The 25,000-nt window shown below is 47.7% G+C and overlaps 1 protein-coding gene across 4 annotated transcripts in view; it reads left to right on the top strand.

Moving 5' to 3' along the window:
* Positions 1 to 25,000, top strand: part of plxna4 (plexin A4) — a 552,119-nt gene that overhangs the window by 442,700 nt on the left and 84,419 nt on the right. For 3 of the 4 annotated variants that reach the window (XM_068005167.1, XM_068005168.1, XM_068005169.1), the window contains exons 12-17: positions 1,209 to 1,399; positions 8,643 to 8,794; positions 10,398 to 10,515; positions 12,152 to 12,288; positions 12,721 to 12,888; positions 18,674 to 18,767. In XM_068005167.1, coding sequence (XP_067861268.1) covers positions 1,209 to 1,399; positions 8,643 to 8,794; positions 10,398 to 10,515; positions 12,152 to 12,288; positions 12,721 to 12,888; positions 18,674 to 18,767 — 860 coding nt within the window. Of the gene's footprint in view, positions 1 to 1,208; positions 1,400 to 8,642; positions 8,795 to 10,397; positions 10,516 to 12,151; positions 12,289 to 12,720; positions 12,889 to 18,673; positions 18,768 to 19,049; positions 19,393 to 25,000 lie in introns of those variants that run through there. The other variant, XM_068005170.1, reaches the window with a different exon arrangement.

The following is a 25,000-nucleotide window of genomic DNA, read 5'->3' as shown; positions in this document are numbered from 1 at the left end:
CTCTTCCTCTCCTGAAGATAGAGGATTTCACAAGGTACCAGCCAGTCTCCTGCACGTCGCCCCCAAGCGACCATTATATTTCACGCGCGAGTCCCAGGGTTATCAACTCTGGTTGGACATATTCCTGGAGGTTTCATCACATGGCCTGCTGCCTCCAACCGCCTCACCCAGTCAAACAGCTCCAATATTTTTATAACGAATAACCAACTATAAACAAAAGCTTTCAAAGAAAATGGGGAAAAAAAACCATCATTTTTTTCTTAATGCCCATATGATTTTTTTCCCCAGAGGCTCCTGGACAATCCTGAAGGGTTGGCAACCCTGGTGAGTCCCCACGAGAAGTGCAGCAGGCTATTCAATTGTGGGAGGCATCACAGCCAATCTTGATCCGGCCTATTCCTAAAAGGGGGTGGAGTATGGGTTCCACAAGCGCCAGCTGGTGGTACCTCGGCAAACTGGTCAATCCCCGTGTGTGAGCCTCGGCACTGACTGGCAGCAGGCTATTCAACCATGGGGATCGTAACAACCAGTCCTCACTTTGCATTCGTTGATCTGGATTTTCCGACAGGAGATACTGGCTAGTGATTCGGAGCGAGAGCTGTATTTTTTTCCCCCTTCTCCTTCCCTTGCCCAGGGGGCATTCAGAGCAGTTGTATTATCTCCACTATCACCGACGTTCCTATCTCTTCCTACATTCTTGTCTCCACTATCATCCCAATTGACTCAGCACGGCCAATTGAACCTGGCACCTTCCTGTGGTCCGTGTGGCTCGGTACCAGACTGGGGCGTGCTGAGTTAATATTGCTGGGAATAGGGTATACTACGTGTGCATCGGCCGTGCTAATTCTGCACAGGGTATCACAAATGTACACAGTTTTGTACAGTGAGCTAATTCCTGCTGAATTAAGACTGTCCAGACTTATTCCATGCTGGGAGGGAGAGAAGATTTTTCTTATTTCATCGGTCTGGACTGGATTGGAATCCAGATTCCAGGTGGAGGGACAGGACAACCGATTACTCCCACTGCGCTACCCAGTCCCTCCCAAACTAGTCAACTTTCTTGCAGCTTCTCAGCAAAGCCTTCGAGATCAAAGACAGAAATACGTTTGAATTCCATTTGGAATGAGTTGTGATTCAGTCTCGTCTTATTTTTTTCTTCCCTCCTGAGTTCATTCTCTTTTTTTTTGTTTCTTTTCCTCCTCTCAAAGTTCACCTGTACAAGTGCGGGGTGATGCGGGAGAGCTGTGGCCTGTGCCTGAAGGCCGACCCTGACTTTGAGTGTGGCTGGTGCAGGGGAGACGGCCGGTGCACCCTCAGGCAGGATTGTCCCGCCTCGGAGGAACAGTGGCTGGAGCCATCGGGAACGAACAGGAAATGTACCAACCCTCGTATCACTGAGGTAATCACGTGTGTGAGGAGCGAGGGAGGGAGGGGGAAGGGTCAGGGAGAGAGTGGGATTGTCGAACACTGAATGTTTTCTGTGCCCATTTAATGAGCGATTTTACAAGCGTCAGAAGGAATCAAGGCAGGACATTAATCCCATAAAGAAAGCCGACAGCGCAGGCCCAGAGGATGGACACGTGTTGTAATGACTCATTGGGTTCACCCTCCACTTCTTTCAGACAAGACGTTGAACCGAGGTTGGTCTGCTGGTTCGAGTGGATGTAGAAGATCCCATGGCACTAATCAAAAACTCTGCTGCCCGTATCCTATTTCACACCAACTCCCGTTCACTTATCACCCCTGTGCTCGCTGACCGACATTGGATCCGAATCGGGGAACTCCTCGATTTTGAAATTCTCATCCTTGTTTTCAAATCCCTCCATGTCCTCACCCTTCCCTGTCTCCACAACCTCCTCCAGCCCTACAACCCTCTGAGATCTCTGCGTACCTCCAATTCTGGCCCCCTGCGCATCCCCGATTTTCATCGCTCCACCATTGGTGGCTGTGCCTTCAGCTGTCTCGGCCCGAAGCTCTGGAATTCCCTCCCAAACCCCTGCACCTCTCTATTCCTTTAAGACGCTCCTCAAAACCTATCTCTTTGACCAAGCTTTTGGTCACCTGTTCTAATATCTCTTTATGTGGCTCGGTGTCAAATTTTGTATGAATACGCTCCTGTGAAGCGCCTTGGGACGTTTTATTGCGTTAAGGGCGCTATATAAATGTAAGTTGTTATTTGGTTTGGATCATTTTTCTCAAACCCCTTCACAGTGGAAAAGAGAAGATTTTGAGGTGACAAAATTCAAGAGAGACCCAACCGAATTAATCTTTCTTTCTGACTTAGATTCCTGAAACCTTATTCTCTCCCACAACCTCAGAATCCTTCACCTGACTCAGCCTTTCCCTTCTATCTCCAATCTGCAGATCTTTAAAATTGAAGCGAGGTGTCACCTAACCACTCCTTCCTGACTTACCTCATTTCCTGTCCTGCTCTTTTCAACCTTGATGCCTTGACCTTTTCCTTTGGGTGTCATGCTTGGCCTTGAGAGGCAGCACTCTCACCTCTGAGTCAGAAGGTCATGGGTTTAAGCCCCACCCCAGACCTGAGCACATTATCTTGGCTAGTACTCCAGTGCAGCAGAGGGAGTGCTGTGCTGTCGGAGGTGCCGTCTTTCAGATGAGACATTTTACCGAGGGCCCCATCTGCCCCCTATCGGGTGGAAGGAAAAGATCCCACGGCACGATTTGAAGGAGAGTGGGGAGTTCTCCCCGGTGTCCTGGCCAATATTTATCCCTCATTCAACACCACGAAGACAAATGATCTCATTGCTGTTTGTGGGACCTTTCTGTGTGCAAATTGGAACCACATTTCTCTACATTACAACAGTGGCTACACTTCAAAGGTACTTGGTTGGCTGTGAAGCACTTTGGGACGTCCTGAGGTAATGAAAGGCGCCATCAAGATGCAAGTTCTTTTCTCTAATTTCTGCAATTGAAAAATGGAGGCTTTCTGCTATCCTGATCGGAGGACAATGCCCCGACAAATGGCACAACTCCTGATATTTCTGCCAGCCTTGTACATGGCTCTGTGCACAGGTAAACGAGGTGAAGCTGAAGGACATGCATTCTAAAATGGTTGCTGCATCAACAATGTCAGAACACAGGTTAACAGAAGCGGCTTGTTTATGCTGAGAATGTATATCCTCAAACCAACTCAAAGCAAAAAAAAAACTTGACAAATCTGTGCGATTTTGGTCTGTGAAATATTCTAATGTATTATTCATTGATGTTTTCTGAAAAGCTTTTTTCCCGGCCATTAGCGCTGAGGAATCCCTCCATGGTTTATCTATAATGCAACATCAAAATCCCTAATTGGCAGTGTTCCAGATGAACCAGACAAACTGATTCACTCGGAATAATCTGATACTATTGACTGTCCTGGGAATGTAACACTTATTCTGGGTACTGTGAGGAAAGCCAATTTGACTGCAGATAAAAATGGACAAGAGAGGTGCTGGGATAAGACGAGGCGAAGGATAGAGTACAAATCAAATGAGGCCTCATCCATTCTGAGTAAGATGCTGGCTGGATTCCACCTGGAGTTTGTTTGATTTTTTTTCTCAGGGTGTTGCTGGCAAGGCCATATTTATTGCCCAAGCAGAGTTCGCCTGACGACTGAGTGGCTCGCTAGGCTACCTCAGTTGGCTTTAAGAGTCAAGAACGTAGGATCAGCCGCCTGTTTTACTCCTCTCCCGTTGACTTCAATGGGAATTAAAATCGGGAGAGATGTGTTACTGGCGGCTGATATGATATCGCCCGTTTTACACTGTCGCCCAGAGTCAAAATTACCCCCACAGTGTGGGACTGGAGTCAGATCAGATAGAGGTGGCAGTTTCCCTTCTCTGCGGGAAATTAATGAACCAGTTGGGTGTTGATGACAATCCAGCTTTCGTGGCCCTTTTTTCTGGTACCAGCCCAAAAATTACCAGATTTATTGAATTTGGCTTTGCAACTTGCCATGGTGGGATTTGAATTCATGGTCTCTGGGATGCCAGTCCAGTACCATAACCACAACACTCATGTACCCCGACTGGTCGCACCAGTTACTTGCATTTCTGTATCCGTCCTCACCGACAGGACGGTGGGTAAGAGTAGATGCCAAGGAAGAGGGGTAAAATGGAAAACGGAAACAAAGCTCGAGTTGGGACCAAAAAAAACGGTCAAAGAGAAAGGATTTTGGAGGTTACAACGTGAAGGGATTTACAGATGGAGGTACCAGTGGGCAGAGGGCACAGTGACTGGAACAATGGGAGGATCATCTAATCGTGGGTAGGATCTTCGTGCCCTTCAGAAGGTACAGGTGATTTCATTTATCAGATCAACCTCTGCCGTGACTGGTGCAGGAGAACCGAAGGTTCCCTCACCAGGCTCATCAGTCGCGAGCAGATGCACTGGAGTATTTGAGAAACTTCTGATGCTGGAATTCATTATTGAAACACGGGACGACCGTTATCATGAGGTACCAGGAATCTTAATTTATGAGGAGAGGTTAATGAATTGGAGCTCATACACTTTGAAAATAATGAAATGTCAAGCTGACCTCGTCAAAGTTCACAGGATAAGAAGGGGAAGTGACAAAGTGGTGAAATCAAGGGATATGGGGATCGGGCGGCCAAGTGGAGTTCAGGTCGAAGATCAGCCATGATCTTATTAAATATATCTGGGAAACATATCGCCGTTCCTTCATCCTCGCTGGGGCAAAATTCTGGAACTCCCTACCTAACAGCACTGTGGGAGAACCTTCACCACATGGACTGCAGCGGTTCAAGAAGACGGCTCACCATCACCTTCTCAAGGGCAATTAGGGATGGGCAATAAATGCTGGCCTGGCCAGCGAAGCCCACATCCCATGAATGAATTAAAAAACATGGTGGAGTAGGCTCGAGGGGCCGTATGGCCTACTCCTGCTCCTATTTCTTATGTTCTTATGAAATTATAATGGGACACCTGCTCATGGTTGTGATTCTGAGGATTCCCAGAGTTTTGCTTGATTTCCTGAGGGAGTCAGTGAGGAAATTCCCTGTCGCAGGACATTGCATGGCCAGGGAGTGGGTCGGTGTTGGGGATGGTTGTGCCGTGTTTGGGTGGGGTGGTCTCGACAGGCCTGCGAGTCTTTTCACACCCCCCTTTTTTTATACACTTGTATCCAGGCAAATTATGTGCGAGGGTGAAGGGTCGAAATACCCTTTGCGTGGGGGTGGGTGGTGGAGGCGGGCGGGAGGCAGGGGGTTCTCCTGAGTTTGGGACCTTTACTTTCCTTCTGATCCATGTTGTCCCTTGGGGGGGGCGGGGTGCTTGAAGGTGATGCTCCTTGCGTGAAATGGGAACAGTTCCACTTTCCAATGCGACTGACTGGTTGACTGGCAAAAACTTGCTCCAGATGTGTTTTTTTTTTATTGGAAAGATGTAAGTTGTGGATGAGTTGCCCCTCTGACTGGGAATTTCCCCCTTGCAATCCCTCCCCTGCCTCTCCAGTGACACTGCCTGTGTTGAGTACCATTGTCAATGGAGATGGGAAGTGGGGTGTTGGGGTGGGTTGGGAAGTGGGGTGTTGGGGTGGGTGGGTCAGTGGAGAGGGGGTGAGCTGGGTGGCCCCGTTCAGCAATTCCAACAACCCAGTTTATTGACGACTTACCCTTCACACGCCAGGGTAAACAGGATGAGTATTTGGAATTCCTCTGCTGGATGATCAGAGTCCCACTCTCTGCAGAGAATGGGGTGAGGAGGGAGGGGGAGTCTTTCACAGTGACTGGAAGTTTCATGCAGCACCTGTGCGGCTTTGCGAACCCCGAGAGAGAGAGAGAGAGACAGACATCCGGCCGGACTCATTGGTATGCGCTTCACACTGAAGTCGAAGGTTCGTAAACTTGATAGTTTGAGACGTGCTTTGCACTGGCCCAGCTTAATCCCTGTTTAAAATTGCAGTCATGGACTCCACCAGTTACTTCCGCATGAATTAAGAAGAAAGAAAAAGAAATACAGGGATTATTGAATAATGGGGAGCTTTCATAGCGATAGACACACCTGTGGGACGGTGCAGTACAGCACGGGCTGGAACCACCCTGCGCTGGATTGTCGGAGGGGGATGGGGCATCTCTTTCGTCTCTCATATTCCCTCTAGTTTTTCTTTTGTACATTTTCTGTTATAATTTAATTCCTCACTGCTGGACATTTTTGCTGTGTTATCCATTCAGTCTTTTTTGTCTTTTTCAATTTGAAAAAATACTTTGTTTCCTCTTGGATAAGTATTCATTTTCAGTCTTCATCTGAGCTCCGTCCTTGCTTCCCCCCTCTCTCTGTTGCTTTTTCCCCCCCCTCTCTGTTGCTTTCCCCCCCCCCCTCTCTGTTGCTTTTCCCCCCCCCCTCTCTGTTGCTTTTTCCCCCCCCTCTCTGTTGCTTTTTCCCCCCCCTCTCTGTTGCTTTTCCCCCCCCCTCTCTGTTGCTTTTCCCCCCCCTCTCTGTTGCTTTCCCCCCCCTCTCTGTTGCTTTTTCCCCCCCTCTCTGTTGCTTTTTCCCCCCCTCTCTGTTGCTTTTCCCCCCCCTCTCTGTTGCTTTTCCCCCCCCTCTCTGTTGCTTTTCCCCCCCCTCTCTGTTGCTTTTCCCCCCCCTCTCTGTTGCTTTTCCCCCCCCTCTCTGTTGCTTTTCCCCCCCCTCTCTGTTGCTTTTCCCCCCCCTCTCTGTTGCTTTTCCCCCCCCTCTCTGTTGCTTTTTCCCCCCCTCTCTGTTGCTTTTTCCCCCCCCTCTCTGTTGCTTTTTCCCCCCCTCTCTGTTGCTTTTTCCCCCCCTCTCTGTTGCTTTTTCCCCCCCTCTCTGTTGCTTTTTCCCCCCCTCTCTGTTGCTTTTTCCCCCCCTCTCTGTTGCTTTTTCCCCCCCTCTCTGTTGCTTTTTCCCCCCCTCTCTGTTGCTTTTTCCCCCCCTCTCTGTTGCTTTTTCCCCCCCTCTCTGTTGCTTTTTCCCCCCCTCTCTGTTGCTTTTTCCCCCCCTCTCTGTTGCTTTTTCCCCCCCTCTCTGTTGCTTTTTCCCCCCCTCTCTGTTGCTTTTTCCCCCCCTCTCTGTTGCTTTTTCCCCCCCTCTCTGTTGCTTTTTCCCCCCCTCTCTGTTGCTTTTTCCCCCCCTCTCTGTTGCTTTTTCCCCCCCTCTCTGTTGCTTTTTCCCCCCCTCTCTGTTGCTTTTTCCCCCCCTCTCTGTTGCTTTTTCCCCCCCTCTCTGTTGCTTTTTCCCCCCATCTCTGTTGCTTTTTCCCCCCCCTCTCTGTTGCTTTTTCCCCCCCTCTCTGTTGCTTTTTCCCCCCCTCTCTGTTGCTTTTTCCCCCCCTCTCTGTTGCTTTTTCCCCCCCTCTCTGTTGCTTTTTCCCCCCCTCTCTGTTGCTTTTTCCCCCCCTCTCTGTTGCTTTTTCCCCCCCTCTCTGTTGCTTTTTCCCCCCCTCTCTGTTGCTTTTTCCCCCCCTCTCTGTTGCTTTTTCCCCCCCTCTCTGTTGCTTTTTCCCCCCCTCTCTGTTGCTTTTTCCCCCCCTCTCTGTTGCTTTTTCCCCCCCTCTCTGTTGCTTTTTCCCCCCCTCTCTGTTGCTTTTTCCCCCCCTCTCTGTTGCTTTTTCCCCCCCTCTCTGTTGCTTTTTCCCCCCTCTCTGTTGCTTTTTCCCCCCCTCTCTGTTGCTTTTTCCCCCCCTCTCTGTTGCTTTTTCCCCCCCTCTCTGTTGCTTTTTCCCCCCCCTCTCTGTTGCTTTTTCCCCCCCTCTCTGTTGCTTTTTCCCCCCCTCTCTGTTGCTTTTTCCCCCCCTCTCTGTTGCTTTTTCCCCCCTTCTCTGTTGCTTTTTCCCCCCCTCTCTGTTGCTTTTTCCCCCCCTCTCTGTTGCTTTTTCCCCCCCTCTCTGTTGCTTTTTCCCCCCCTCTCTGTTGCTTTTTCCCCCCCTCTCTGTTGCTTTTTCCCCCCCTCTCTGTTGCTTTTTCCCCCCCTCTCTGTTGCTTTTTCCCCCCCTCTCTGTTGCTTTTTCCCCCCCTCTCTGTTGCTTTTTCCCCCCCTCTCTGTTGCTTTTTCCCCCCCTCTCTGTTGCTTTTTCCCCCCCTCTCTGTTGCTTTTTCCCCCCCTCTCTGTTGCTTTTTCCCCCCCTCTCTGTTGCTTTTCCCCCCCCTCTCTGTTGCTTTTCCCCCCCCTCTCTGTTGCTTTTCCCCCCCCTCTCTGTTGCTTTTCCCCCCCCTCTCTGTTGCTTTTCCCCCCCCTCTCTGTTGCTTTTCCCCCCCCTCTCTGTTGCTTTTCCCCCCCCTCTCTGTTGCTTTTCCCCCCCCTCTCTGTTGCTTTCCCCCCCCCCTCTCTGTTGCTTTTCCCCCCCCCTCTCTGTTGCTTTCCCCCCCCCCTCTCTGTTGCTTTCCCCCCCCCCTCTCTGTTGCTTTCCCCCCCCCCTCTCTGTTGCTTTCCCCCCCCCCCTCTCTGTTGCTTTCCCCCCCCCTCTCTGTTGCTTTTCCCCCCCCTCTCTGTTGCTTTTCCCCCCCTTTAATCTCACAGTGTCTGATAGCTCTTTCATGGACTTCATGCCTGTTTATGATCAATGTACATTTAGGTTGAATTTATGATATATCGGAGTCCTATCAAGGCACCAGTCTCCTCTTGATTGATTGTTTATACGTACATGTCTTTTCTATTGACAGATAACACCAATACGAGGGCCCAGGGATGGTGGCACAAAGGTGACTATCTACGGGGAGAACCTGGGCCTGAATTTCAGGGAGATTGAAAACTTTGTGAGCGTTGCTGGAGTGGATTGTCTCCCACTGCCAGACGGATACATCCCAGCAGAGCAGTAAGTTATGTTTCAATGTTACTTTTCCGTTGGGCTGGTGGGTTGAATCTTTGGCTCTGTGGCGAGGCAGTAGCACTCGATCTGAAGTGCCGCGTTCAGTCTTTCCTGATAGTTGTTTCGTCTCAGTCCTGGTATCTTCTCCACATCTACCCCGTGGAACCCCTTTTTAATTTTAAAGAAGTTTAAAAAATGCAGAAAACCGACGATTTCCAGATGTTCTTTGGCAGCGTCGAAGCATCTGGTGACAGCCATCGGTCCACAGCAATGAATGCCACTGGGGGATTGAAAACCATCCCTTTGATCCCCCTGTTACTTTTGAGTTGCACTGGGGACCCGAGACCCTGGAGGGATGCTCCGGTGGGAGCTTGGCCTGTTTGGTCAGCCATGGTTCAGTGGGGAGCACTCTCTGAGACAGAAGGTCGTGGGTTCAGGTCTCACTCCAGGGTTTTGAGTACATAAACCAGGCTGACACTCCAGTGCAGCACTGAAGGAGTAAAAGATCCCATGGCAATATTCGAAGAAGAGCTGGGGAGTTCTCCCCGGTGTCCTGGCCAATATTTATCCCTCAACCAACATCACTGAAACAGATGATCTGGTCATTATCACATTGCTGTTTGTGAGAGCTTGTTGTGCTGCTTTTCCCACAAAACAGTGACGACACCTCAAAAGTACTTAATTGGCTGTAAAGCGCTTTGGGACAAACTGAGGTTGTGAAAGGAGCTGTGGAAATGCAAGTCTGTCTTTCTTTTTAATGCTGTTTCTCATTGAAGCTAAAGTGACCTTGCATTAAAGAACAGTTTTATTTTTGTTTGTTGTAGTTTTAAAGGATTGTACTCTCCGATAAGGACACCGACCCTCTTTATTCCCCATTGTCATCCCTCCCAAGCTCCCTCTTTCTGACATTGAGAGGGCAGGGTACATAACCTGGTCTGACGCTGCTGTGGGCTACCACTGGGGGAGTGTGAAGAAGTCCCTGGATTGACACTTCTCATCTGAGTCCCCTGTTTCCCTTAGCCTTGTGAGAGAATGTGCAGTCTCCACTCAGCACCAGGCAAGGCATTGGAAACTATGGTGCCAACTCTGCGAACACTGCCCCCCTGGTACATGGGCTGAGTAATTACCCATTGGTACATATTAGCCTAAAGCACCAGCAATATTTGGAGCTGGGAAAGCAGTGAGTGAGCCAGCAAATAAAAAATAAGGCAGTGAATAAAACATTATCGTTTTGAAACGTAGACCAAAAACTAAGCTGCTCTAATAATTGAAAGAACCGAACACTTAAAACAAATGGAGCAGAGGAATGCACCTCGGTTCTTGCTGCAGCACTTCAGCATCTAAAATGGTGGCACTCTACTGTACAGCCTAAGCCTGTACCACTTCAGGATAAACAAGTCTTTAAGAGAAAAGCTTAAAGGCTACATGTATCTGTAAGGTTATCAAAAGGCCAATTTGCAATCAGTTATTGCCCCACGAATGATATTTATGTTGTTCCCATTATCACTGTTGTGGGTTTTGAGTATTGTGATACATATTGATGTACTGGGACATTGGGCCAGGCCAGTATGGAACAAGCAGCCTTAATGAAGCCTCTGTTTCCTCGAAGGATCATGTGTGAGATGGGAGCAGCCCGGCACAACCAGTATGCTGGCTTTGTGAAGATCTGTGTAGGGGAATGCACGCAGGAGTTCACGGCAAAGTCAACACAGCTCTACAGCTTTGTGGTGAGTGAGTTTGCGGACTGGAGAGGGGTGTTGTCCGGTCGTACTTGTGTGCTGAATGCGTTCCGTGGTCTCAACAGGTCGCAGACACATGCACTCGGCAACTGCACCCTGTCGCCCACAGGACCGTGCGCTATGATTCTCTGCCTTCTGTTGGTATAACTCCATTCAGATTCCCAACAGCAGGGAGACAGAGAAAGAAGATGATGAACCGATATGTTTCTGTTCACCTCTTAGGTGTCAGCCGTGACTCATTCGGTGGCACTCTTGCCTCTGAGTCGGATGGTAATGGGTCCAAATCCCACTCCAGGGGTTTGAGCACAAAATCTGGGCTGACACTCCCAGTGCAGTACTGAGGGAGTGCTGCACTGTTGGAGGTGCCGTCTTTCGGAGAAGACGTTAAACTGAGGCTCCGTCTGCCCTCTCAAGTGGACATAAAAGATCCCATGGCATTATTTGTAAGAGCAGGGGAGTTCTCCCTGGTGTCCGAGGCCAATATTTATCTCTTAACCAACATTACCAAAACAGATTATCTGGTCATCATCACATGTATGCATGTGAGACCTTGCTGTGCGCAAATTGGCTGCTGCGTTTCCTGCATTGCAGCTCTTCAAAAGTACATCATTGGCCGGAAAGTGCTTTCGGACATCCTGAGGTCGTGAAAGAAACTGTGTAAATGAAAGTTCTTTTTTTCTCTTGATATCTCTCCCAGCAGGCTTTGCGTGAGACCTCAGCATTCATGAGGTGTCAGCAGTGATTTTTTTGAGGTATATTAGCCTTTAGTTTTTCTGTCTGTTGACTGCCCTTTGCTGGTCTCACCAGGCCGCGTATCCTGTGACCGAGAGCTGACAGGCAACTTACTCCCCAGCCTCTGAACCAGTTGCTGGGAGGCAGGTGAGAGTGGACCTTCCTGTTGAGTGCAGAATCCACGTGCCAGCTCTCCACAGCTGAACTGTTGTGGAAACCGATGCTTAACATGACGTTCTTTTCCGTGGGTTAATGACTGCATTAAAATCGAGCACGGAGGAATTTTCCAGAAGCACATTAACCATTGCGCTCAACAGCCACACCTGGCAGAACTGATCTTATGACCTTGTGTTAATTCATAACTCAGTCATTAACAAGGGGATTGTTAAACGTGAAAAGTTGTATCCTTTAATTTATCAGCTCCAATGGGACAATTTGCAGCTATAATAATTCTGTTACAGAGTGGTGTCAAAGTAACACCCCACCAGATAAGAAGATGCATGGAAGTGTTCCATGTAAACTGGATTTTACCAAAAAAGTTCAGTTCGTCATTGCTGATGAATATCAAAGATATATTTTCCTCAGTTAAAATGTGTGAAAATATAATTGCTAAAAATATTGCAAAGAAAACACTTGGAAATAAAATGTCAGAACTCAGACTGCGAATAATTTGAACATCAGAACAAAAATGAGTCAGGGCCTTTCGGCCTTCCCCGCTCAGAGTGACTGAAGCCTCTTCTCCCTTTCATCTCTCCCTTCTCTTGCCCATCGCTTTGGGATCTGAAGCGTTTCTTTATCTTCTCGTATCTCAGCTGATGAGTAATTTTCTGCACACGTTTGCAGATTGCGTCGTCTTGTACCTGTGTAATAACTATTTTTAAATTAATTTCAGCTCCCAACTCTAACAGACCTGGCACCGATCAAAGGCCCAGTGTCAGGGGGCACAACAGTCACCATCAGGGGCAGAAACCTGGATGCAGGAAGCAACGTCTCAGTTATGTTTGGACAACAGCCTTGCGTGTTTGACAGGTACGGGCTGCCTGAGAAGCAAAAAAAATGGTCAGTCAGCCGTAAAGATGTTCGTGTGGTATTTATTTTGGTAGTATTGATGCAGGCAAGTTTTGCTGAAGTTTTGGCCATTCTTGTTAACGGTGTGAGCTGGCTGTAGGTCTGGAGTACATTTTGTTTTGCCTCAGTGAGTGAGTGTGCACGCGAGCGTGAGTGTGTGCACGTGTATATACAGTATTGCATAATTGACTAAGCTTAGAACAAAAATGGCTCCTTGTGCGACACGCAATCTCAATCTGCGAGCGACTCAGATGGGACTAATTTATCTTGAGGTGGAGAATGATGGGAAAGAAAGCCTTTTCCTGCGGCGGTCGGGGATGGTAAGATGTACTGCAAAGAGTCGCGGGACTTTGGCTGGAGTTTAATTTGCTTCTTCGTTTCTCTGCCTGTCAGGAGGTTTGACGGGGGAATCATTTGCAACTCCAGCACTGCACCGCAAGGCGCAGGTAACGTCAGCGTGGTGGTGGGAGTGGACAAGGCAAGGATCGAGAGGGAACTGCAGTTCGAATACGTGGAGGATCCCACCGTTGTTAAGATTGAACCGGAATGGAGTATAGTCAGGTACACAGAGCCCCGCCAGCATGGCGGTCTCACAGCACGTGTCCACTGAGGGAAACCCTGCAAAGGCTGGAGATCTGAAACTAAAACAGAAAGTGCTGGTCAGTCAGCATCTGTAAAGAGAAATGGCGGGTTAATGTTTCGGGTATAATCCTTTGTCAGAATGGAAGACTGAAAGATAAGCAAGTATTATAATAAATAGTTGTCAGTCTCTCTCTCTCTGCCTGTCTGCTTCTGACTCACCTTCCTCTCCATCTTCCTTTCTCTCCAATCTCCTCCACACTTGGTCTCTGGCTCTTTTTCCCTTTCCCTTCCTGTCACTCACCCTATTTCTATTGTAGCCTCTCCCATTTCTCTTTCTTTCCTTTTCTTCAATCTCGCTTTGTGCCATTCTTTCAGTCTCCTCTCTTTCTCCACCCCCCCCCACCACACCACACACATCTCTCTCTGTCAAGATACTTCACATTATTGCCTTCTGGCACCTTTGCATGTATTCCTTAAATTAGTCGCACATTACCTTCTCATCCTGAAGTCCCATTCTAATTATCTTAAATGCCACTGTAGTCTCACTGAGTCTGTGACAGGACAGCTGCTTCTTCAGACTTGTAACACCAACCTGTCAACTGTTCCACTGTGATAGTTACTTTCTCTGAAGGTGCTGGATTGTCAAACGATGTGAAGGCCTTTGCTTGTTCCACTTGCCTCTCGCTCCAGAATTACCAGCGTCCCAGCGAATGGACGACAGACAATTTGCTGAATAGGTTTTTGCAACTTGAGGCCAAAACTGTCAAAAGAAAGTTCACCGCCATCAATGGGCCTGTGTGGTTTACCTCCATTTCTGTGAGCTTTGATACGGTGTTACAGGAGCTCCCTTCTCCCCAAGGTTATTATGTTAGAAGAGCGTCCTTCTCCCCTCGGTAGGTGAGATATTGTACCATCCTTGGTTTACGAAGGTTTGAAGACGTTCTGTTTTTGGGCCTCCAGTGGCTCAATGGTGAAGCACTGGTGTGGCACTGAGATGGATCGATCAGCAGGGTCCCATGTCCATTGCCCAGTCTCTGCTGCCTCAGCAGATCTGAGCTAGCGTCGCCTCAATGTCCTCAGGCTGGGAAGGGGAGAAAGGAAGCAAGGATCCCGCTCCGGATCACTGACTCTGATGGAAAGCATGCTCCTGTGTGGATGAGAGCCTGCTCAGTGATGCCCCCATCCCCCTTCCCATTGTCCCGTGTCAAAAATAAAGAATGGCAGCTGACATATAATTACATGGAATGTACAGCACAGAAACAGGCTATTCGGCCCAACAGGTCCATGTGGGCGTTGGTGCTCCACACGCGCCTCCTCTCTCCCTACTTCATCTAACCCGATCAGCATAACCTGCTATTCCTTTCTCTCTCTTGTGTTTATCTAGCTTCCCCTGAAATGCATCTGTGTTGGTCACCTCAACTCCTCCTTGTGTTAGCAAGTTCCACGTTGTAACCATTCTCTGGGTGAAGAAGTTTCTCCTGAATTCCCGATTGGATTTATTGCTGACTATATATTAGAGAAATGGCCCCAAGTTCTGGTCTTCCACACAGGTGGAAGCATCTTCTCTCCATCTACCCTATCAAACCCTTTCATAATCTTGAAGACCTCTGTCAGGTCACCCCTCAGTCTTTTTTCTAGAGAAAAGAACCCCAGCCAACTCAGTCTTTCTTTATAGGTATAACCTCTCAGTTCTTGCAAGTGCATCAAACATTATTCCAACAAAAACATATGGGTGTTCTGGCTGATCTCCCTCATTAGTCACCAAAACCCATTGCTCTTTTACCCTTCAAAAAATTAAAACTCTCATCAATAATCCTGATCAACATTGATGTCTTTAATTTGTTTCTGTCCAGAACGTAAGAATTCTTCACAGAAGAATAAGCCTTTAGACTCAACAAGTTCATTCCTTTTTGATTAATCTCAACTCCACTCACCTGCCTTCTCACCGTATCCCTCAATGCCTTTTTTTTTGCTCACTTCCTATTTTTTTAACTTTAGTCCCATCATATTTGTCAATGATGAACAATTTGTTTGTCCAGCCCAGACTGATGGGTGAACATTGCGTATCAAGAAGGGCCTGAAGTGAAAGGAGTTCAAGACATCCTCAAACTATGTCCTCGTCGACTCCAGTAATTCAGGACCAATGAGGACTAAGTCCAGTCGGGTAGAAAATGGCTTGTGTACATGGGGGTTAAGGCACTGTTGGGGAAGTATGGAGGGACATATAACTCGTCCGACCTGAGGAAGTGCTGGATGCTAACATGAAATATGAAGAGAAAAATGACCCATTCCCCAGCACTGACAAATGACCAGAAAATGGACAGTTAACGGCAATCCTTTGTCATAGTCGCGTGATGGCCCTGATGGTGAGACTCCCTCTTGAAGTGTGTTTAGCTGACATGGCAGATGTTCAGATGTTTCAGATCTGTGGGTCCTCCTTCAGCCGACATTCCATTTCTCTTCCTCAATTTGCATTATTGATCTGTTCCACAGGCCCTGAATCTCATCCCTGCATCGATTCTTGGCAGCAGGCAAATCCTGTTCCACGTTTTCAGCTGAATTACCTTCCCAGGCGTGTTTTTTGCTGGTATCCACCAGTTTGCATTCCTTGTCTCCATTCAATTCACGTTGAGCAGCTGGTTTCAGCTTGGGTTCTATTGCAGCTCCACCTTTTGTTTTTCCCTTAGCTTTCAACCTTTCACTTTTAAAAAAAAAAATGTCATTTAACAAGATTAAGGTTTGGTATCTGTTGTTGCTGTTGGGCTTCAGGAATTTCAGTGGCTCCTCAGCTTTACTCTGCTGTTGTGCTGTGTACTGGTCTGAATCCCATTTCACCGCTGGCTTCTGGCCTTAACTGTGACCTCCACCTTCGCCGCTGGTGTCCACTGAGACTGTATGCTCTGCAGGACCGTCTGTATTCGACTACCTGGCCTGCTCCTATCTGCTCCTCCACTGGGACTTTTCACCCGACGTTGGGCTATCTCTGGTCTGTCCCGACTGGTTCCCATCCTCATCTGGATGATGATCCTGTGCTAATGTATAGTTTCTGCTTCCCTTGGCTGCTGACTCTGTTCGACTTCACTTGTGCTTCAGATCTCCTCCATCATCTTTTGCTGGATCTGGATGGACTGAGCTCCTCAAACACCTGCAGCTGTTCACAATCTTGTCTGCTCCTCGCCACCCTGTTCCTTGGAACCCCCTCGCCTGCACTGATGCGATAGATTTACCCTTCACTCTTCCCTGGCTCACTGCTCTTGGCCTTGAGATTTCCCTTTTACTGCCCCTTACCTGGCCACTGTCTGAGATGTACCAGATAGTTGACAACCTCAGCATCATGTTCAACCAGAGCTGAGTTTCCAACCCCATATCTTCTTCATCAAAAAGCCTGCGTACTTCCAACTCCTCAACATCGCCCGTCTCCTCCCCTATCTGAATCCATCTGTCACTGAGACCCTCATTCATGCCTTTATCACCTCTCTACTCGATTCTAATGGTCTCCTGGCCGGCCTCCTATCCTCCACCCTCTCCAGGTGCCCATATCCAGGTCCTGTCCAACCATCATCCCTGTCCTTGCTCTCCTACCTTGGCTGCTGATTCACAATGCCTCAAACTTAAAATTCTCATCCTCATACTTAAATCCCTCCATAGCCTCATACCTCCCTACCTCTGCAGCATCCTCCAGCACTGCAACTCCCATGCCCCAAACTCTTCATCGCTCTCACGACTGGCCTCTTGTGTACTCCCCTCCCTTTTCCCCACTGTTTGGGGGCGATGCCTTCAGCCATCCAGAAACATAGAATGATAGAAAGGTCACAGCATGGAAGAAGGCCATTCAGCCCATCGAGTCCATGCCGACTCGATGCAAGAGCAATCCAGCTGATCCTACTCCCCCGCCCTATCCCCATTGCTCTGCAATTTTTTTTCTTTCAAGTACTTATCCAGTTCCCTTTTGAAGGCCACAATTGAATCTGCCTCCACCACCCTCTGCCAGGCCCCATGCTGTGGAATTCCCTCCCTTGAACCATTGCACCTCTCTCCCTGTCCTTTTTTTCCTTTTTAAGACCCTCTTTAAAACCCACTTCTTCAACTGAGCTTTTGATCACCCCTCCTAATATCTACTTCTTTAGCTTGGCATGTATTTTGTTCTTGGGCCGCTGTGAAGCTTTTTGGGACTTTTTTTAATGTTAAAAGCATGATATAAAACCAAATGGTTATGTAAGGGTGTAAATTTTGACCAGTGAAGTTCAAAAATAAATGGGTTAACACGTGTAAATACCAAACACGTAGAAATGGAATGGGAGCAAATTAAGCATTTTTTTGTGATCTTCGCTAAAGTAATTTCTATGTTCTGTGTCTGGGCAGGTGCTTTTCGCCAACGTTTCATAGACAGTTACAGCCCAAGCACCATGTTACTTGGTCGGGGTTGGGGGGACGTTCACTGTCAGGAATACTGCAACATGTTTAATACATTTGTTTGACAATTAAAGCCTAAGCCTAATGTAATGTTATTCTGTCACCTTCAAACGACAAAGAGGATCATGTGATCAAGTCAATAGCTGAAATAAATTGAAGAGGGATCTTTGTTCATTCCCTGCGCTCGCTATGAATGTACCTCGATATCTGGTTAAGAGAAAACACATTCTGAGACATAGAGAGCGAGGACTCAACTCTGAAAGTAGTCTGAGACGTGGAAGTCCGAAAAATGAGAGTTTAAAAAAAGACTTCTTAAAAAAGAACCGAAGGGGGCCATGAGTCTGATGACGAGACATTGGTCGGTACCTGGGGGACATAGTGAGCGCTGGGTTTCAGACATCCCATCCTGAGCTGTTGCAAAGAGGATCAGGCACTTCTCCACAGAAGAAAACAATCTATAGGACTTGTCGTGATGGGAGAGGCATGGGACGCACCGTGATGGGGGAAGCATGGGATTTAAGATAATCGGCAAAAGATCCTGAGGGGAGATGAGGACAACGTTTTTTAGGCAGCGAGTTACGATCTGGAATGCGCTGCCTGAAAGGGTGGTGGAAGCAGATTCAATCGTAACTTTTAAAAGAGAATTGGATATGTACTTAGGGAAAAATTTGCAGGGCTATGAGGAAAGAGCAGGGGAGCGGGAAGAATTGGAAAGCTCTTTCAAAGAGCCGGCACAGGCACGATGAGCCGCATGGCCTCCTTCTGTGCTCTGATTCTTGTGACCAACCTGGTGCTGATTGTACACCATTGCTTCTAGTGATGGGTCCAACAGCAGCAGAGACAAGAGGCCTGGGATCAGGCCACCGTCCTCCCTTCTGATCGAGGACAAAACGTGGGACTTAAAGCTAATAAATATATACTGGCTGGATTGCTCTTGCATAGAGCCGGCACGGACTCGACAGGCCATATGGCCTTCTTCCGTGATGTAACCTTTCTGTGATTCCCAAGGGCAACTAGTGTAATAAATTGGATGGCCAGGTGGTGAAGGACAGAGTACTGGAGCCTGGTCTTCAGTTGGTTCCAAGCCTTTATTCACAGAGATCAACATCACCCACTGTGCAACCCCAAGATAAACTCTCATATCAATGGATACAAGAGAGTCCCCAATTGATACGCACCACCTGAATACAATTAACATTAATTGCTGTACATCATATGGACACAATTAACAACCAGGGAAAGGCAATAAATGTCAACATATCCCAAGAATGAATTAAAACACATTTTTCTAAAATGACCTGTTTTGTGTGTTAACGGTAGATTTTAAGAAGTTTTTTTTCCTTTTTCTCAGTGGGAGCACACCTGTGATGGTATGGGGAACAAACCTGGACATCATCCAGAATCCTAAAATCCGGGCCAAGCACAGTGACGTGGAAACGATCAATGTACGTATTGGGATAATTGGGGGTGGGGATGGAGTGGTCTGATGTAAACATAAACAGGTATTTATCACACCTCCTCTGTGGAGTCATTAAACCTAATGTGTTATGTGCGGAGTAGCGATGCAACTCTGCGATCCTCTCTGAAGGACAGAGTCCCTGGGAACATGTGGGCAGTGAATATGAAGCCATCAGTGCAGGTGTAACATATATGGTTGTAATTGCATGAAGCACAGAGTCGATCATCATGTCTGGAATCGTTACTTGCTGCCTTGTCATCAATTGCAGGTGTCAACTGTGGCTCAGTGAGTCGCGCTCTCACCTCTGAGTCAGAAGGTCATGGTTCTGTCGTCCCACTCCAGAGACTTGAGCACAAAAATCTAGGCTGACACTCCCAGTGCAGTATTGAGGGAATACTGCCTTATCTGAGGTGCTGTCCTTCGGATGAGACTTTAAACCAACTCAGGTGGACGTAAAAGATTCCATGGCACTATTTTGAAGAAGAGAAGGGATGTTCTCCCCGGTGCCTGGTCAATATTTAGCCCTCAATCAACATCACTAAAAACAGATTATCTTGTTATTATCTCATTGCTGCTTGAGGGACCTTACTGTATGGAAATTGGCTGCCGTGTTTCCGACATTACAATTGTGAATACATTTCAAAGTACTTCATTGGTTGTAAAACACTTTAGGGTGTCCTGCGGTTGTGAAAGTCACTATACAAATGCAAGTCTTTCTTTTTAGTTGCTGAAATATGTTTTCCACGCGCTTTGTCAAATACATAACCAGTACCAGTTGGATAGTCAGATTTCGGGCTGTGTGTTTTATAAAAGGTTTTCGTGCAAGAACAAAGAATCGATGGCTAACAGTTTCTGAATGGAGCAAACTGATAGTGACTGGGGTTCAGTCAGCTGATTTCAGCTCGGGGCATCAGCGGAGGTTTTTGTTTAATTGGTCACGACAGTCAGCTTTTCCAAGGCCTTAATATGGCCAAGTCTAGAAAACGGTGTCCAGTTTTGGTCACCTTAGATGGCAGGGGATATCTGGGGAAGGCTCAAAGGAACTGCGGCATTTTGCATTTGAGCAGCGTGGACTTTGAGATGATATGATTGAGATTTTCAAACAGATGTTGGGACAAGATTCTGGTCAGGTGGACACGGTAGTGGAGCCAAAGAGGGATGGGTTAACGTCAGAATAAATACAAAAGCAAATTGGGGAATTTTAACTCTTCTGCTTGGAGGGGAGAGGCAGTTAAATGGAGCCAGGAGACTTTTCCACTGGCCTTCCCTGTCTGTGACCACTTCCAACCGCCATTGGGTGAGCCCGTGCTGGGAAGAAGGTACGTGTGAGCATCGTGGAATGGGTTGAGCTGTGATGCCAACGTCAGAGGAATCGCCTGCCAAGACTCACTGCCTAGGCTCACACATGAAGAATAACCCTTGGGCAAGGTATCGGGTTGTCCCAGAAACCGACACCATCACGAACAATCAGGAGAAAAAAACAAGAAAGAAAGCACTTGAATTTATACAGCACTTTCATGTCCTCAGGACGTCCCAAAGCGCTTTACAGCCAATGAAGTACTTTTGAAATGTAATCACTGTTGTCATGTAGGAAACGCAGCAGCCAATTTGCACACAGCAAGCTTCCACAATCTGTGTTCATGATGTTGGTTGAAAGATAAATATTGGCCAGGACCCTGGAGAATAAGCAAGGGCAGGTGAGAGGGACTAATTTGATCAGCTATTCCAAAGAGTCAGTACAGGCATGTGGACCAACTGGCCGCCTTCTCTGCTGGATCATTCGATGAAAACTGCTGGACTGTTGCCTGAGAGACCTACCAATTCCTGAGAGAATTTCAAGAGCGGGCAGCGTACAGAGGTAATTGGCTGAAACTAATGCTGCTAAGGTATCGAGCGGCTGAAGATGACCATCACACAATTTCCCAAATTGGTTGTAAACGGCCTCTAAGATTACAGAGCAATTTTAAATTTGGCAGAATTGAAAGGTACAGCTCTTGGCCCCTGATGGCTCTCTTCAGTGGAGTTCTCAGAAGCAGCAGGTAAATGGAAGCAGAGTCCTGTTATTGGCCCTGAATCAGAACCATGCATGGATCGATTATCATCAAGTACAGAACATTTTATCTGAGAAAATAGACATATTATAAAAAAAAATCAATTGGCTGTCTTTATTTACAGCAACCATTTTTGCAAATCATTCCTACTGAATTCTAATAAAAAAAAAAGCAGTCTCAAATTGGGTAATGTGGCCTTTTTTATATTTCATGTTATCTTCTGAGTTTATTGTGGCAATTTTTTTTGTGCTCGTCTGAATGAGGGATGTTGGTGCTGGAATGGAGCACTTTCTTGTCATCCCAATACCAGAGGCAAACATTTTCTAAGTCAGGTCGAGAGAGGTTGGCTCCAGTCCAGAGCTCCCTCCTGAGCCGCAACCCAAAGAGCTCCCCCAACTGCCCCAGTGTGGCACACTCTTCGCACTTGCTATCCTGTGGCCTTGCTGCTGCTGCTGCTGTTGAGATTGCTAATTGGTGCCAGATTCGGAGTGGTTTTTGTGCTGTGGTTTTATGCCCGCTGTGGGAACAGGATTGAGACTGCCGACCTCGTTTCACACGGGACCCCTCGCAGCCGGTAGTCAGAGGAACATCAGAAATAGGAGCAGGAGGAGGCCATTCGGCCCCTCAGGTCGGCTCCATCATTCAGTATCATGGCTGATCTTCTGCCTCAACTCCACTTTCCCGCGCTATGCCCACACCCTTGATTCCCTCGGTGTCCAAAAATCTATCGATCTCAGTCTTGAGTGTACTCAATGACTCAGCATCCACAGCCCTCTGCGGCAGAGAATTCCAAAGATTCACAGCCCTCTGAGTGAAGAAATTTTTCCTCATCTCAGTCCCATTGTTCTGGGCTGGATTTAAATGCACAATTTTTTTTTTATCCTTCATTTTCAATTCTCGGCCCCTCCTCCCCCACACTAAATACTTTCTCCAACTGGTGACACCTCTGTGTCAATTAAGGACACAGCGAGGTGGGATTTTCTCTGCTTTCCGCACGAGGTGGGAGAGGGTTTGGGGGGTGGGAGGAGAAAGCCTCGACCGCAACAGAGAATGGTGTGAGGTGAGATCTGTGTGATCACTGCACACGGGGTATTCGGTGGGCACCACTCTTGATCTTCCTCATTCCCTCCCCTCCTGCTGAAAGTGCGGACTCTATTGACCTGACATAAATTACTTTGAACGTACAGCGCAGAAACAGGCCATTCAGCCCAATTGGTCCATGCCGGTGTTTATGCTCCACCGAGCCTCCTCCCGCTCTTCCTCATCTAACCCCATCAGTACATCCTTCTATTCCTTTCTAATTGATGTGCTTATCTAGCTTTCCCTTAAATGCATCTATTCTATTCACCTCAACGACATGCGGTAGCGAGTTCCACATTCAAACCGCTTGCTGAGAAAAGAAATTCCCTACATTTTTATGAGTGATGATCTTATATTTATGGCCCCTGGTTCTGATCTCCTCCACAAGTGGAAATATCTTCTTCACGTCTACCCAATCAAAGACTTTCATAAACTTCAAGACCTCCATCAGGTCACCCCTCACTTTTCTCTTTTTTTTAAAGAGAAAAGAGCTCCAGCCTGTTCAATCTTTCCTGATACGTATAACCTCTCAGTTCTGGCATCATCCCAGTAAATCTTTTTTGCACCTTCTCCAGTGCCTCTGTATCCTTTTTATAATCTAGAGACTGGAACTTTTCACAGTTCTATACAAGTTTAACATAACAAGTTCACAGTTCTGTATAAGTTTAACATAACTTCCCTGCTTTTCAATTCTATCCCTCTAGAAATTAACCCCAGTGCTTTGTTTGCTTTTTTTTCATGGACTTATTAAAATTGCCTTCCATATCTGCCAGCAGCCCTCCAAGAACCTGGCCCAAATTGCTGTTCTTTATCCACACACCTGGAGAGTGAATATTGGCCGGCTGCTCGACCTTGGGTGGCCATCACAGCTGAGCTCGATCCAGCTGTTGCCCGGCTTCGAGACACACGCAGCTGCCTGGAGGAGTCACCGGAAAACGATTGGGAGCGGGAAACCTTCCCGTTTCCCCACCTTTCCCCTCCCCCGTCAACTGCAGGGGCTTTGAGGCCAACTGCGGCTAATCTCAATGAATTGGCTGGGACCAGATACCCACAGCACAGATCAAACCTTGGACCTTCCTTGTCGGTATAGCTCAGTTCCGCTCTGAGCCATGAGGGAACTGGAGGCTGGGTTAGTTTTGGTTGGAGACTGAGGTGTGATTGTGTCCTGTTGAAATCGGCACTATCCCTTGAAAATAAGGTAGCTGCCACTGCCCAACTCCCCTTGTTGTATTAAGTAGATTTCATTAGTTCTGTGTTTGCACTGATTGATGCAGTTTGATATCAGGCCTGACATCTAGTATCTGTGTCGAGTCTCTCCCAGACATTTATGGATTGGTCTGAGCTACATTGCAGATGCAGTGCCTGGGCGTGATTGTGTTTTCATATATTCCTGAGTGTAACATCCCACATTTTGCTGCACTGTTAACCTGTTCCAGTCGTCCCATTATAATCTCTGCTGGGAGAGAGCGTCTTTATTTTCGGGATAATTGCGTCGTTGGGCAATGAAACTGAAACATAACCGGAAGCAAATGGCCCAGGCACCACCTGGCTGCATTCGCATTGGAACCAATTCCTTGCTCATTTGTCCCAGATTGTAACTCACTTCTGTTCAATCATTATCAATAGATGGTGGAATCTATTTATAATCTAAAGTCCCATTTAGAAGCAGGAAACCTGGCAATGTCCTAATTCACTCACCGTAGAGGTGAATGAAACAGCACTCCTGTTACATTGAAATTACCGCCTCTTTCCAGTGAAGATTTGAGCACTAATTTCCTGTTGTTGAGCCCATTACGAGCAGCACAGTGCACCTCACAGCTCAATGGAAACTGTTGGAGCAAGTCACCAATCAACAACAACAATAACTTGCATTTATATAGCACCTTTGACGCAGTAAAACGTCCCAAGGCGCTTCACAGGAGCTTGATCAGACAAAATTTGACACTGAGCCACATGCGGAGATGCTCACACAGGTGACCAAAAGCTTGGACAAAGGGGTAGATTTTAAGTAGCGTCTCAAAGGAGGAGAGAGAGGCGAAGAGGTTTCGGGAGGGAATTCCAGAGCTGAGGGCCTCGGCAGCCAATGGTGGAGCGATTAAAATCAGGGATGCGCAAGAGGCGAGAATTGGAGGAGCGCGGAGATCTCGGAGGGTTGTTGGGCTGGAGGAGGTTACAGAGATCGGGAGGGGCGAGGCCATGGAGGGATTTGAAAACAAAGATGAGAATTCTAAAATCGAGGCGTTCCCGGACTGGGAGGCGATGTCGGCCAGCGAGACAGGGATGATGGGAGAATGGGACTTGGTGCCAGTTAGGATATGGGCAGCAGAGTTTTGGATGAGCTCATGTTCATGGAGGGTGGAAGATGGGAGGACAGCATTGGAATAGTCAAGTCCAGAGATAACAAAGGCATGGATGAGGGTTTCAACAGCAGATGAGCTGAGGCAGGGGTGAAGACGGGCAATGTTACTTCAATATCTGGCTGGGCATCAACTGACTACTTTTCTTGGTGTTCAAGTGATTTCTTTCAGACAACAGTCTCCGTACTTCAATTTATTCCCCCCTCTGCTGTCCTGATTGGCCATTCTTACCCTCTGACCCCCCCCCCCACCGACATTAAGTGAAAGCAGACTCCATGACCATGAATAACCATTATAGCTAAGTTCACCTCTGCCTTCGCTCAGTGTCCACAGTTACCAACAGGGGGCATTGGACAGAGACCAGGAGCAACAATCCGAGCTTTCCTGGCTGGCCTCTCACCTTGCACCCTCCGTAAACTTGAGCTCAATTAAAACTCTGCTGCCCGTCTCCTAACTCGCACCAAGTCCCATTCACCCATCACCCCTGTGCTTGCTGACCTACTTTGGCTCCCAGTCCAGCAACGCCTCGATTTTAAAATTCTCTTCCTTGCTTTCAAATCTCTCCATTGTCTCGCCCCTCCCCATCTCTGTAACCTCATACAACCCTCCGAGATCTCTGCATTCCTCCATTTCCGGCCTCTTGCGTATCCCAGATTCGCGGCACCATTGGCGGCTGTGCCTTCACCTGCCGAGTTCTGGAATTCCCTCCCGAGACCTCTCGACCTGTCTCT

This window comes from Heptranchias perlo, chromosome 24, assembly GCF_035084215.1.
Source record: "Heptranchias perlo isolate sHepPer1 chromosome 24, sHepPer1.hap1, whole genome shotgun sequence".
Taxonomy (NCBI): Eukaryota; Metazoa; Chordata; class Chondrichthyes; order Hexanchiformes; family Hexanchidae; genus Heptranchias; species Heptranchias perlo.
This window is presented reverse-complemented; position numbering and strand designations above follow the sequence as displayed.